The sequence below is a fragment of the Sinocyclocheilus anshuiensis genome, unplaced genomic scaffold (genome assembly GCF_001515605.1).
Source record: "Sinocyclocheilus anshuiensis isolate Anshui unplaced genomic scaffold, SAMN03320099.WGS_v1.1 scaffold914, whole genome shotgun sequence".
NCBI lineage: Eukaryota > Metazoa > Chordata > Actinopteri > Cypriniformes > Cyprinidae > Sinocyclocheilus > Sinocyclocheilus anshuiensis.
In genome coordinates this window covers 2,450,164-2,465,622 of record NW_015539870.1, presented here as the reverse complement: position 1 = coordinate 2,465,622, position 15,459 = coordinate 2,450,164, and the positions used below count along the sequence as shown (strand labels likewise).

The 15,459-nt window shown below is 39.1% G+C and overlaps 1 protein-coding gene across 2 annotated transcripts; it reads right to left on the bottom strand.

Annotated features, from left to right (window-relative positions):
* Positions 1-398: 398 nt before the first annotated feature.
* On the bottom strand, positions 399-13,506 carry LOC107685107 (protein lin-54 homolog). 2 transcript variants are annotated; one of them, XM_016481596.1, is made up of 14 exons: positions 13,113-13,506; positions 11,319-12,024; positions 9,596-9,713; positions 9,356-9,489; positions 9,064-9,219; positions 7,609-7,801; positions 7,341-7,411; positions 6,977-7,174; positions 6,804-6,895; positions 5,600-5,671; positions 2,719-2,821; positions 2,358-2,495; positions 2,053-2,255; positions 399-1,683 (listed from the first exon to the last, which is right to left on the bottom strand). In XM_016481596.1, exons 2-14 carry the CDS (start codon positions 11,997-11,999, stop codon positions 1,485-1,487), a joined length of 2,358 nt encoding a protein of 785 aa, XP_016337082.1. In that variant the 5' UTR covers positions 12,000-12,024; positions 13,113-13,506; the 3' UTR covers positions 399-1,484. The 2 variants fall into 2 exon arrangements, with proteins under 2 accessions (XP_016337082.1, XP_016337081.1); XM_016481595.1 differs by having other exon boundaries at positions 9,596-9,728; positions 13,113-13,505.
* Between the last annotated feature and the right edge of the window lie 1,953 nt (positions 13,507-15,459).

The following is a 15,459-nucleotide window of genomic DNA, read 5'->3' as shown; positions in this document are numbered from 1 at the left end:
ATTCACATATTATCTTTATTGTTTATAAAAATTCTATATAAGCCAAAACTCATTTTGATTCTCATTACTGTAAAATAATTTTGCACTACTAAAAAGAAAACTGTAATACATTTGATTTGAAATAACATTTACAGTAATGACAATGAAATTTCTCCTGCATTATGCATGATGATTGCAGTTTCATAATGATAATGGAAATAATGGGATCATCATGAAAAAACCTTATGGCGGTAGTTCACCCAAAAATGTACATTTTGTCATTTATCCACCCTCATGTTGTACAAAAAGAGTTTTGGTTACTACTGACTTGAGAGAGAGACAGAGAAAACAAACAAACACTGACACATTTCTTAAAATATCTTCTTTTATGTTCCACAGAAGAAGAAAGTCATACAGGTTTGAAACAACACGAGGGTGAGTAAATGACAGAAATGGTCCTAAAATAAGCTTCTTTTTCTTTAAGCAATAAACATTTCATTTTGGGATGTAATATGAACTGGACATGTTCTTGACAGGTCTCATGAGATTGACTCGAAGCGTTTTAGTGACTACACACGTGTAGACTCATCAGACTCAGAGTATGGAAAGGTTTGGTTTAATTCGGCCCTGACAGAGCTGATCAACCAATAACTGCAAAACAAACGAACCTAGTGAAAAGAATCAGTGAGCAGGTTCTCAACTGATCTGTGGACTGAGATGAAGGAGCATATCAATCAAGCCTCAAGACTCACTACTGGATTGCAAAGCTTATTTAGCTGCTTTTTTCCATTAGTAAAGATTCAACTCTAATCTTTTTGGAGGACAGGAAATCTGTACCGCCATGCTCTGCTTCAATCTCGTGCGGCCCTCATCCCGTCCAGCGGCCCGGCTGAATGTCTGCATGCTTGAACATGAACTGAACGATGAAGACTGAACCCGATTCTGCTCAAGGAACCGAATCTGCTGCGAGCACTTAAATATAATGAAGCTACAGCACAAGCTACTTACTGTATACAAGTCATGATCAGATGACTAATTACATGTGCAGGGAAGTTCCTTCCGCATCCCAACTGTCCTGAGGTTATTAGTAAGAAAAAAAAGGGCTTTCTGACAACAGTGAATGATAATATGAAAATCCAGTTTTAAAAGACAACCAAATATCATGATTAAGCAGATTTAAAAGTGGAAAACGTTGCCAAACAAAACAAAAACTACCTTAAAATTGTATCGATTGCTCTAAAATAAAGCAAACCCTTCCGATAAAGCAAACGGTGTAAGTCCATCATCGCAGGGGCTACAATGAAGTACTGTAGTCCTCCTACTGAATATAGTGCGTCCTCCACAACACATCTCACAGGCCAATGGGAAGTTCTGGTTTGTGTCTTTTTATTAGAAGGCCCATGAATCCGTATGTGGGGCCGGTAAAAGTGCCCTCAGTGGAGCCAGATTCCAGGTTCAGCAACACCCTGGGCCCCAAAGGGGCAGGAGGGCTCCGAGTCACGGCTCTAGCAGTTGATGGGACAGTCTGTCTTGGCTTTGCCAGCAAAACTGATGATTCTCCTGAGGCAGCGACCAAACTCCTCCAGAATGAGGCGTTCTGCCACGGCCTGAGGCTGGTTGGTGAGTTCGGCCTGCTCGGTCTGCTCCAGCAAACAGTCACACGTCGCCTCGGCCACTTCCTTCGTTACGAATGTGTATGGCAACCTGGAAAGAGATTTACACTTGAATTAATACAAGAAGATCATTTTCGAAGACTAAAAGGACAGAAAGTGTGTAGGTTTTCCATGTGGTTTCTGGACAGTCGCTAGAAGAACACCAAGACATTTTTACACAGGAAATTACCTAGTAACCACTTTAAATATATTGCTATGGTATTTTAAGTCGTTTTTACTCATTAATTGCTGTGTGGTTTACCAAGAAGCTGCTAGGTGGTTGCTTGACAAGTTGTCAAGGTGCTTTGGGTTGTTGCTAGGAAGCGGATTAGGTGTTTTGGTGGCTCATGGGTAATTGGTGGATATATTGTGATGGACAGACATCATAATGCAGAGCTGATAAAGTGAAGGTGGGACGTACTTTCCACCTCCGCTGGTGACGGCCGGTGTGGTTCTGGTGAGCAGATCTGAGATCTGTGAGGAGAGTTTGGTTTTGGCTGCGGTTTGCTGCTGGACTCGCACCTCTGCAGCGTCTGCCAGGTGCATCAGCGTCTTCCTTTCTGGACTCTCCTCAAAGTTCTTGCAGCCCATGCATTTGCAGATGGACGAACACATGATCTTTGCCTGAAGAGACAACAGAATGATATCTGGTCCTAAACACAAGAGAAACCTGACCATATCTTCTATACGACACTTCCACATTCTTTGCAGAGTGCAAACACTCACCTCATAACACTCGCAGTAGTTTTTCAGACAGCCAGACTTCTTACAGTTGCAGCCTTTGCTGTGTCTCCTGTCTGACTCCCCTTGTTTGCCTTTGCCAATCTTGGGCTTGAAAGCCACAGGGTTTCGGTCTAAACATGCCTGGGAGAAAGTACATTACTTCATTTGATGCCTATAGATATTCAAAGCATTACAGCAGAACTGTCCTGTACAGCAAAACAAATGAGATGTCAAGGGCGTTGCTTTGCTATTGCTAGGTAGATGTTAACTGGCAAATAGAAAAAAAGGCGCATTTGAAGTACTACGTTTGTAGTGAGATGGAAAAAAAGACAATGGAGATCTACAGTAGCAAGTAATTCATTACCTTGATGGCCTTCAGTCTTTCACTCTCATGATCAAGGTTGTTGAAGCAATTAACACAGTTGCAGTTATTACAGAATTCCCCATTGGCAAAGCAATCACAATATCTGTGAGACGAGAGATGAAACTCTTAGTGTAAATGCAAGATGCAATTCATGAAAGAACTTGATACACGAGGCAACTTTTTGAGGAAAGAAATTTCTATCTGGATACTTTAGATCGGTCGTGGACCCTGTGTCTCACCTGGTTGCCCTCTGACGGCAACATTGCTCAAAAAGTTGCCCCATGCATCATCACCTTAAGAGTGACATAAATGTTCAGAAGTGGTAAGATTTTTAATGTTGAAGTTTCTTATGCTCACCAAGACTGCATTTATTTGACCAAATATACAGAAAAATATTGTACATTATTATTAATACCATTTAAAATAACCGTTCTCTATTTTAATGTTTTAAAATGTATTTCTGTGATCAAAGCTGAATTTTCAGCATCATTACTCCAGTCTTCAGGGTCACATTATCCTTCATAAATAATTCTACTATGCTGATTTGCTGCTCAAGAAATCATCATATTAATCCTTATTATCAGTTTTGAAAAATTTGCTGTTTACTATTTTCTTAATTTGGAAAATACGGTTTCAAGATTTGCTGATGAATATACATTTCAAAAGAACAGCAGTTATTTGAAAGCAATCTTTTGTAACATTCTAAAATGATAAAAATGTTGGAATTTTGAAATGATAAAATTTAAATCAATTTAATGCATCCTTGCTGAAGTATTATTAAAAAAAAAAAAAACTTACTGACCCCAAACATTTGACTGGTGGTACATGTAATGCTTCAGGCAAATAAACCCCCCCTCCCCCAAAAAACACAGCCACTGCCAACTTATTGGCTGCATTTACACTGAAAGTCTCAATGCACAGATACGATCTTTTGATCATATCCGATATTTTTGACTCGTCTGTTTACATTCACTTTTAGACACGACTGGTATCCGATATCTGTGTTTACATAATTCCCGCCCAAAATGATAGTCAATGATCGCTTTACTATGCACATATTAGACCCTCTGGTTTTGAATGGCCGTGCTATTAAAATTATTTATATAATTCATGTCAAGTGGCCATTATTATTTGCCAGCATCAGCATGGACAACGGCTGTCATGGATGTTTTGCAGCACATAATCTGACTGAATGGATAAATAACGGTAATTTTAATTTGTTAGGCTATTTTATCTACAGCTCGTTAGAGGTGGAATTCTTTAGTGAAATAAAGTAGCGCCAAGATGATATTTATTTAAATGAATTCAAATGAATTAGCGAGAGAGAGAGTGAGCGAGCTTGCGAGTAAGTGAAACTTATCACGTCATTGCTAAGAAATATAATGTAGCTTTAGCGAAGCTGTTGTATTTATAAAATTCACGGGGCAGGGGTTGAAAACCAGCACCTGCATGTGCAATTTCTTACTTAGCCTACATAAAGTTTCCATCTAAATAAAATGTGAGCGCATGCACTGGCAAACGTGTCGCCCTCGCATTGGGAGATCTGCGGGGATTCGGATATGTGTGTTTAGACGTAGGTCGAATGTCTAGATATCGGATACGTATCCGATTAAAATCCACATTTGGAAGTGGCTCAGATCGGATGCGAAAAAATCAGATCTCGTGCGGATTTTTATGTTTACATGTGTGCAACAAATTCTGATAAGATGCGAGCAAAAAAATCTGATTTTTTGTGCCAGTGTAAATGCAGCCTTAAACTGCTTGACAGGGGGTGCTTTTGAGCAATAAAATATGAAATTAAATTATACCTGTGATAATCTGCTTCCTGTCTGTCAGAATTAACTGTTCTTACTGGTGAATTTGACAGTAAGAACTGAATTGCAGATTGTTAAAAAAAAAAAAAAGAAACTCTTCTTCATGAGCATTTGAGTGTGCGGATAAAAACTAGATTAGAGCGCCATCTACTGTTAAAAACTAAGCTCAGAATCAATTCCAGAGGAATCGCGATGCATTCTGAAAATCTCAGAATCGATCCACGAATTGATTCCGCATCGATTTATCGTCCCAGCCCTAGTATTTACCGCCAATTGGACTGTTCGCAGGAGAGAATCGCCCCGTCCGCTCTGCTCAGCTCCGCCCTTTGTACTGGTGCGCGCTCAATTTTATATTTCACGCAGTGATTGACAGGACACGAAATTCGTGTTGCTGCTATAGAAGGTGTTGACGGTGTGAAGCCGCAACCCCGGTTATGTCACTTGCCCACCGCGGCACTGACCCCCACCGTCGTTTTGATTTTTTATAGTAATAAAAATCATTTAGTTCAGTAAATAAAAAGCGAGCGCATGCACGTCTGGCAAACGTGTCGCCCTCGCATTGGGAGTTCTGCGGGGATTCGGATATGTGTGTATAGACGTAGGTTGGATGTCCAGATATCGGATATGTATCCGATTAAAATCCACATTTGGAAGTGGCTCAGATCGGATGCGAAAAAATCAGATCTCGTGCGGATTTTTATGTTTACATGTGTGCAACAAATTCTGATAAGATGCGAGCAAAAAAATCTGATTTTTTGTGCCAGTGTAAATGCAGCCTTAAACTGCTTGACAGGGGGTGCTTTTGAGCAATAAAATATGAAATTAAATTATACCTGTGATAATCTGCTTCCTGTCTGTCAGAATTAACTGTTCTTACTGGTGAATTTGACAGTAAGAACTGAATTGCAGATTGTTAAAAAAAAAAAAAGGAAATTGTTGTAATATTATACAACTGGATCTGGAAACTATGAAAGCACTTGCCAAATGCAGCAGCTGAAACAGGTTACACCCTTTATATGGGCCATTTTCAACTTTAAAAGAATTGAAACAAATGCTGGGTAACATACAATTTCAGACACTGTGACCGTGTGCAGTTGCAGGGTTTTCTCGGCCTTGAAGTTGCTTCGGACGTTGATAAACTGTAATAAAACACAGGCAGAATGTAACCTGAGGATTAATTTGTATATATGTGACCTGTGCTGGCAAAATGAGTCACAATGAGCACATTTTCAAAAATGAGTTACTTTTATGTTCACATTATAAGACTTTCAGAATGATTTCAGAATTGAAGTCGATATCAGCAAAGTCAATTTTGAGAAAAATCGAGTTAAAGTTTTCTGAAGGTTCCAAAGCAAAATCACAGAGCAACGTTGCATCTTTTCCTCCAGTTCTTCTCTTAATAATAATGACTATATTAATAATCACAATATAGCTTTTTTTTTTTAAATCTTTGTTATTATAAATAAGAACAGATGCAAAAACCCCCCCCAAAAAAACAGTAAAACTAATATAAGAAAAAAAAGCAAATAATGTATTACCTTTTTCATTTTACATCTAAACAAAAGCATTCCAGAAAAACAAATAATCAAATGTAAAAATCCCTTTACTGTGTTTATTACAAATAAATTGATTATTAAAACTACAAAAGCAGTTCAATCAAGAGCAGCGAGTGATTCCCTCTTTTCTTTTATTGTTAAGATTAACATTAATGAGGTGGCCTACAGTATATTAAGAGCTACGGTAATGCACGGATCTAATATAATGTTACACATCAGATGTTTTTCCCCACAGTTCAATCAAGAGCAGCGAGTGATTCCCTCTTTTCTTTTATTGTTAAGATTAACATTAATGAGGTGGCCTACAGTATATTAAGAGCTACGGTAATGCACGGATCTAATATAATGTTACACATCAGATGTTTTCCCCCAACAGTTCCCCAAACGTTTACTTAAGACATAACAGATTATGTTTGCGTGAATACTTAAATACTGTAATTCTGTGCACAGTCAGCGCAAGAAACGAGTGGAGAAAAGGTACTGCTCTCAGAAAACGTACAAATAAAGGTAATTAAACATCTAATATTATTATTTGGAGCATTGGGATCGCTAGACGAGGGCTTAATGAACTAATTTTTGTGAAAACCTCAAAATCGACATTTTTCACTTTTTTTGCCTGTAGTTCAAAATTTGCCCGTGCGCATTTCGTCTCATTTTGCCAGCACGGGTCACATATACACACACGTAACAGTGAGGCATGTGGCACTCGGCTCACCCGTTGAGTGAAAGCCTGGCTTGAGTCTGTATGGGGGTGGCTGTTGAGAAGGTGGAGCTGCTGGTCAAAGTCACAAACGCAGACTGAGGGATCTATGGGAACAAGCAAAGTGGGACAATCCCTTCAAAAACCAGCCAAACTCATACGTCCTGCTCAATCGCTGACATACGGACCTGTGTAACGTACGGGGCTGGCAACACAGCATAGCCCATGTTCCCCGAGCCGTGGGCGGGGGCGAGCACAGTGCCTGGCGGCAGGCTGGTGAGGTTGGGCTGGATCTGTGGCAGATGTGTGGCTGGCATGATGAGACGCTGGGGCGTCTGACTCGTGGTCACCACCTGGGCTGCTGACGTCAAGGGTTTGGGTACAACCTGTGCACAAAAAGATGTTCAAGCATGTGTGAACGGTTTCTGATGAATTACAGATTATGAACACCAAGCCATACAGCAAAAATACCAAAAGCTGCAAGATCATCCATAACAATGGTGTCACTGTTCAACTGTATGCGTGTAGTGAACGAGGTGTTTCACTGTGTACCTGTTTGATGCTCTGTGCTGGGATGATGGGTACAGACATCCGTACTGCAGCATTCATCATTACAGGCTTGGCTTTGTAACAACACAACAATAGATACGTTATTGGATTTTCTTTAATCACTTATGAGCCAATTCATTTTCAATCCTATCATTAATGTCATTCTTAAAAATAGATCACAATTAGTAGTAATCTTCATTTTTTGGTGAACTATCCCTTTAAAGTCTTTTATTTTCTCATCCCTCACATGGGTTGACTGTGATATACCGACCTGGTTGGATGGAAGGGTTGGTGTTGGTGCTGCCGCCCGACTGTGCAGTGGTGCTGCCAGTGGTGGCCGTTACCAGTCGCACATAATGGAAGCGGCTGCCTGGCACCTGGATCTGCTGCACGTTGGGAGGTGTGGTGAGGGGGATGATGGTCTTAAACTGGGATGTTCCCACTCCTCCCACTGTCTTTAAAGTCTGTACACAGAAATCAGCATTAAATGTAGTCAACATGTACTGTTGCTATACAGAAAATTACACTAATTCATAGTTTTCAGTTTCTGGCTCAAAGGCCTGGCGGGCAAAACATCCATAGAAGTGCAGCACAAGCCACTGAATATATAATCATAATGTAACAGCATAATAATGCAAGAAGGCCTACTACACACTTCCAAATGACAACAAACTTTTAATTTTTAAGAATATTTAGATCATGGAAATTAAGTATCAAAATATTAGATACCTTAAAAAACTTGAATAAATAGTAAATAAACATTTCTAACAAAAAGTGCAAAGTAACAAGTAGAAAAAAAGAAAAATGCACAAAGAACTTTTATGGAGATTTTTCCATCTACAGATTATTCCCTAACCTTCTTTTCTCTGTAAACTAAGGGTGCACACTATTGCTGAAAAACAATCACTACTTAGCAGTCAGATGTCCGTATGCACAAAGGCACAGATCCCTAAACAAGGCCATATCTGCAGATGAAACTTTTGTAGAAGCATTTTTAAAATTTGAACTAGATCCTCATGACTACACACGTTATGTACGAGAAGCTGCAAAAGGCTCAGGTGCAAGTGGAATGTAAAAAACACAATGACATATATATTGCGATATATATTGCGTCACCAAAAATGATTGAGGTCATGTACATATATTGTGCGATAAGTCGATATATTGATTATTGCGACAGGCCTAGTTTTGGCCATTTGCAGTACATATAAAACACCCGCCGAAATATTTCAGTTAAAAACTGTGACATGCTAAAATGTTTAATGTGAAAACACTTAAAGTACCTTTAAAACAGTGATATTAAAAGATCGAATTCAATACACATTTTTAATGATGTGTGCTTTTTTTTGAGCTCGGAACATGAACGCAATGCGCTAAACGGTGTTTTCTTTAAAACGGTTTTCTATGGGAAAACATTTAATGTTAAACTTTGCACATTGCGTTTATAGTCTGGGTTCATCTGCTTACCTGTGCAAAGTCTGCATCATCAAGGTGTATACTGAATTTGGCCTTTAAATATCACCGTCTTACTACATTACTACTTAATGCAAACCTCATAAAAATAACTGGCGGGCAGTGGAGGAAAGCCTTGTTTTGCCCTCCATGTGGGCGCTCCTGTAAGTGTGTGATGTCACGTGAAAACTATGAATACAGGTTGTTATTACAGGATGGGGCAGTTAAAAATCTATATTAGACTGCATAGCAAACTGGTTTTAGTTGGGCGTACCTGTGCGGTGGACTGGCTGGTTCCGGCTTTAGCTGGAGAGGTGGTGGCAGACTGTTGAACTGTGAGGATCTGCTGGCCCAGAGCCACGTTGAGCGGCAGCGTCACAGACTTCTGGGGTGAGTTTGGAGACTGACTGGCAACCGAAACCACAGTCAGCTACAGACAGGAGAAACACGAGGAAGAGGGTGACATCAGAAACCAGAGTGTGGCCATCATTGAGAAAAAAAATGGCATCACATAGACAGGTGAATGTAATTGCGATGCCAGTTTTTAGATTTAAAAGATTCAAGACCTTGCTGGGAGACTTGAGAGGCGAGATGGCGACTTTGCTGTTGCCAGATGTATTCTGTGGCACAGTGCTGACGGTCTCACCAATGGCGAGGTTGCGTGCAGGTGTCACTGGAGTACTCTGGGTAACAACTCGCCCTGTGGACAAAAGAAAGGAAGTCAAATTTAGATATCACAGCTGTGCTGTTAAAATAAAAATCACTCTCGCTCATGTTATATTTTATAAAGACAGACAGAAGAGTACCAGTCACTACAGGAGCCACTGAAGCTGGGCTGGACAGTCCTTTATTGTTCAGGGCTTTTGTGATGATCAGCTTTGTTATCATTGGTCCAGCTGTAGATACTGGGGGCTTCTTAGTGATCTGTGAAGAGAAATGCTATACTTGGCAATTATTTCAGCTGCCCATGATAGACACTGAGCAGGAAATAAGATTGCACTTTAAGCTCATTAAATTAACTAATGCCATTTTGCCATAATAATGCATGCCATTTTTCCTTACAGAAAAAATTAATCTACAAAAATTAATATATTATAAAACAATAACAATTAAACAAAATCAAAATACAGTTAAACATTTTTTTTTTTTAAATATGACTATAAATATATCATTAATAACATTAATTAATTTTATTAATAATAGCTCATTTTAGTAGTTATTATTAAAGGGATAGTTCACTCAAAAATGAAAATTACCCCATAATTTATTCACCCTCATGCCAACCTAGGTGCATATGACTTTCTTATTTCAGATGAATACAATCTGAGTTATATTACAAAAGTCCTTGCTTTTCCAAGCTTTATAATGGGAGTGAATGGGTGCTATTTTTCAATATTCCAAAAGACGTCAAATAAAGTGCGTCCATCCATAATAAAAAAGTGCTCCACACGGCTTAATAAAGGCCTCCTGCAGCAGATCAATGTGTTTTCGTAAGAAAAATATCCATATTTAAAACTTTATAAACCATAATCTCTAGCTTCCTAGAGTTAAAAGTAACGAATCTCTAGGTCAAAAGTAACGAATGCAGAAGCGCAGAGCAAAACAAAACACTGGTCACGAATTAGAAGAACAAAACGAAGATTTGTAAAGAAAAATGTCAGAGGATTTTGATATAAACCAAGAGGGGACTGGTTTTCCTTTGCTAAAGTGAGGAAACATTGCTTCCCTTGCTCCCGTTAACAAACGTTGGTTCTCGCGAGACTAGCATATTCTCGCCGGACCTTACGCTACGCTTACGTCCTACGTCATCCGCCGGAACGGCGTTCTATTGTGAATGCCGTAAAATAGTTTGCGCAAACTAGAAATTACGCTTTATAAAATTTCAAATATCGTTTTTTTTTTTCTTACAGAAATGCATTGATTCGCTACAGGACTTTTTTATGATGGATGGATGCGCTTTATTGGACTTCTTTTGGACTATTGAAAAATAACACCCACTCACTGCCATTATAAAGCTTGGAAGAGCCAGAACGTTTTTAAATATAACTCCAATTGGATTCGTCTGAAAGAAAAAGTCATATACACCTAGGATGGCTTGAGGGTGAGTAAATCATGGGCTAATTTTCATTTTTGGGTGAACTCTCTCTTTAATAAAACTTAAATTATATATTTTAAATATTACTATAAATATTATATTATAATAAATAAAAATAATAGCTCATTTTAAAAATACAGTAATAAAAGGCATTTTTCCTAATAGAAAAACATTTACAAATATGTAATTAATAATAATAATAGCTCATTTAAATTACACTATAAAAAATAACTCATTTTGAAATATATATATTTGAAATATTATATTATAATGATAATGGCCCATTTTAATAATAAAGGTAAAATATGTGAAAATAATGCGTTTTAAAAAAAAACGAAGCATGAACACATGTTACACTGCACATCATAAACACAATCAAGCTTTCGAAAAAAGCTGATCAACCACTCCTTTAATGAAAGGTTGTTAACACCCACCTGAAGTGTTTTGAGCTGCTGGGCCTGCAGTGTGGTGGAGCTGCCCATCAGCTGACTGGCTGAGCTCACCGCTATCACAGGCTTCCCTACTGTCGTCACCATTTTGATCTGCGTCGGCAGGGCCTTGGCATCTCCTGTGCCCTGGGTAGTGGCGGGCTTGTTCCAAGTGTGGGGCAGAGCCAACATAATGGGCTGCCCTGTTTTACTGAGGCCAGCAACCAAGAGTTTTTGGCCCTCTGGTTTGAGCACAGCAGCGCCTGGAGACTTGCCATCTGCAGCGGGGGCGCTGGCCACTTTGTTGATGATGAGCTGGTGATTGGCCGGGACTGTAACGCTGGAGATTTTGGGGAGGTTCTGAGTCACCACAGGACCGGTGGTTTTGACTGAGGTGGTGGTGGTGCCGGTTATGAGGCCTGAGGGGGCGAGGAGGAGTTGAGTTCCCGAGCTGGTGCTGCACTGAGCATCGGTGGAGGCAGAGGTCATCTGCATAGACGTAGTGGCTGGACACAGGCTGACGATTTCAGGCACCTCGGTTTCCATAGGAACCTGCGGCGGCTCTGGTTCAGATTGGGGAGGAGCAGCGAGGTGCTCGGCGGGGAGTTCCTCTTCCATCGCAATGGCTTCCGTATCCATAATCTCATCAGGGAGGAGGCTGTTGAGCTCAGGTGAAACCACATCCATCGTGTACAAAGTTACTGAAAACACACTGTGGGGGAAAAAACACTTCTTAAATGACAAGCTAGAGATGAGAATATATTACTGAAAAGCTACTAGAATTCATCCTATGCTGATTTGCTGCTGAAGAAAGATTTATTTTTATTATTATTATTATTATTATTAATGTTGAAAATAGTGCTACTTAATGTTTTTGTTGAAACAGTGATACATTTTCAGGATTCTTTGATAAATAGAAAGTTTATTTGAACAGCTTTTATTTGAAATAGAAATTATTTGTAACAATGTAAAATACTAAAATGTCTCTGCAGAATAAAATCATTCATTTCTTAACTTAACCTAAACTTTTGATCAGTATTTTACTACTTCTAAAAAAGGAAAAGGGGAAACATTATATATATATATATATATATATATATATATATATATATATGGCCTTGCAATAATTCTAATGACTTTTCTGGGTAAAGAAAACAAGTTAAATATTTAAATATACTCTGATATTACAGGGTTTGTGAGCACCATGTTTTCCTTTTCAACATGTCTAGACAGCATTTATAAAAACTGAAAGGTACTGTAGTGAGAACAAGTGTAAGCAATTTTGTTAATATATATATATTTTTTGTTTATATAGTTAGCAGTTTGGAGTGAAACTACTAGCCCAAGCCCTCATATCAAGCACAGCTGCATAATTATGTCACATAATCTGCTACAATCATACTGGCGGGCCATTCAAATTCCCATATTTACTAAACGCTGCACACACTGAGAGCGACGCGACGCGCCAGGACCGCTCCCATTCACTCCGCTGTTGACTGCGTCGCGTCGCGTTCAGCTGTTTATGCTCAGCTGCTACGCGGCTAACTAGCACAGGAGCTAACCAGCAGTTAACACAGTTATATTTGAAGCGCAGCTATCACAGCTAACACGAACTAGCCGGGCAGTGCTTCAGAAACCGGACAGTTATGCGCGCTAAAGAAAAGGTGGCTTAAACAACATTTAATGCACGCGTTTAGTAGCTTAAACGTAACATGTAATATTTTCACAGCAGTTGAAACAACAGCAGGCCTCTGTGGACATGCCTGACATTAACAATCCGCGTTTAACTTAATCCTTTACCTCAACGCTTAATTCACTGAAAGCGAACAAGACACGTCTGTCAGTTTCACATCAGGCGGAGTTTGTTGATATTCGACGGGCCTGCTTTCCTGCCAATTCTGTTGCCATGGAAATATCTATATTTACAAGGCGCACATATGAGTTATTGCGGGCAGGGCCGTGCGCCTGCAGAACAGAGCTAACCCGCAGGACTTCTCCTTCACTGAAACAAAACATGGTGATCTTAAAGAGTTATCATTCACTATCACTGCACATGAATGGAGACTGATTCTGTCAGCCAAAGAAGAAAATGAAGCCACACACACAGGCTTTGACCAACAAAATAAAAATAATAACAGCATTTTTCACTGCAGTTGTCCCTTCACTGATATCCTTTCAATTAGAATCAATTGGCACAATCACGTCTATAACACAATATTGCAAAATAATGCATGTTAAAGAGTTTGACCCTCAAACGAAAGCCACGTAACTCTCTTATAGTTTGATGTCAACGAGATTAAAAAACCTAGACTAGGTTTAGAAAACTGTGAAATAAATGCAGTGATAATACTTAATATTTATAATTATTACCATTAGCTGAACCAGTGCATATTGTACAAACATAACACATCATAAAATAAACAAGCTGAGCGAAAAAGTCGAACTTGTACACGGTTTATAACCAAAATACTGCTTAATTAAAAACAACAACAACATAAGGGGAACACGTCACTCTGTCTGTATATATATATATATATATAAATTAGCATCTCACAGGTTTTCCATGAAACTAATAATGCAGTGAACCGAAGATGATGCAGAATAAACTGAGGTGAGACTGACAGGCGCCGAGGGCCAGCAGCTCGCTGTCACGGTCTGTCAGTGGAGCCTCAGCTGCTAACCAGGTAGCCACTACTAACTAAACTAACACCTCAGCTGACTGACACACACACACTCACTCTCACACACTCACACTCACACACACACTCTCACACACACACTCTCACACACACACACACACACTCACACACACTCACACTCTCACTCACACTCTCACTCACACTCTCACTCACACTCTCACTCACACTCTCACTCACACTCTCACTCACACTCTCACTCACACTCTCACTCACACTCTCACTCACACTCTCACTCACACTCTCACTCACACTCTCACTCACACTCTCACTCACACTCTCACTCACACTCTCACTCACACTCTCACTCACACTCTCACTCACACTCTCACTCACACTCTCACTCACTCACACTCACTCACACTCTCACTCACTCACACTCACTCACACTCTCACTCACTCACACACACTCACACTCTCACTCACACTCTCACTCACTCACACTCACTCACTCACTTACACACACTCACACTCACACTCACTCACACACACACACACACACACACACACACTCTTCTGAAATCCTCAAGGTTTTCCACTCGATCAGGCTCGGTGAAGTCCGAGTCGGCGCTGCATCGCGTCGATCATCCGCTCACAGACGAAGACGATTGTTTAAAATACCGCGCCGAGCGCCATTTCACCTCTAACATCCCATAATCAAGCCACGCCTTCGCCGGAAACAACAAATGACGTCACGCCACAACTTCCGTGCAGCAGAATTATTTACATAGACATCCTGTAGAGGTTCTGTCTGTTCTGTCCACTGATCTATAATAATTATATATAGATCAGCGGGTCTGTCTTTTATGTATCTGTTTAATGTTTGATGCATTATATATATATATACAACAGAAATATTGATGCAGCCATTTGGATCATATTTTAAAAAGAATGCCAATGACAAATGATCAGAAAGTGAATCACTTTACCTATATTCACTTTATATATTCAAATGTATTGGATTTAATTGATATAAAATATTATTATATAATATTAGTTACATTATTGTATATAAAATATAGTAGCACGTTGCAGTAAAATATAGACTTTTATTTACTTTATATTACTTTTGTGTATATGATAAAAAAATATAGTAGCACGTTACTGCAGTAAAAATTCGTACTGTTTATTTATAGGACATTTTATAAATATACCTCATATAGCTTACTGTATATATTATATTTTATTATTTTAAATTATATTATATTATTACATAAGTGTATATTAAAATATAGTAGCATGTATTGCTGAAGTAAAAATTCAGACTGTTTATTTTTAGCATCTTATATATGTTTACTTAGGATCTTTCATAAATACACTTCATCTAGCTCTAATATTCTATTCTATTCTATTCTATTCTATTCTAGTAGCTCATGTTGTTGCAGGAAAAAATGCAGGCTGTTTATTTATAGGAGCTTTTATAAATACACTCCATTCAGTTGTAAAGCCAC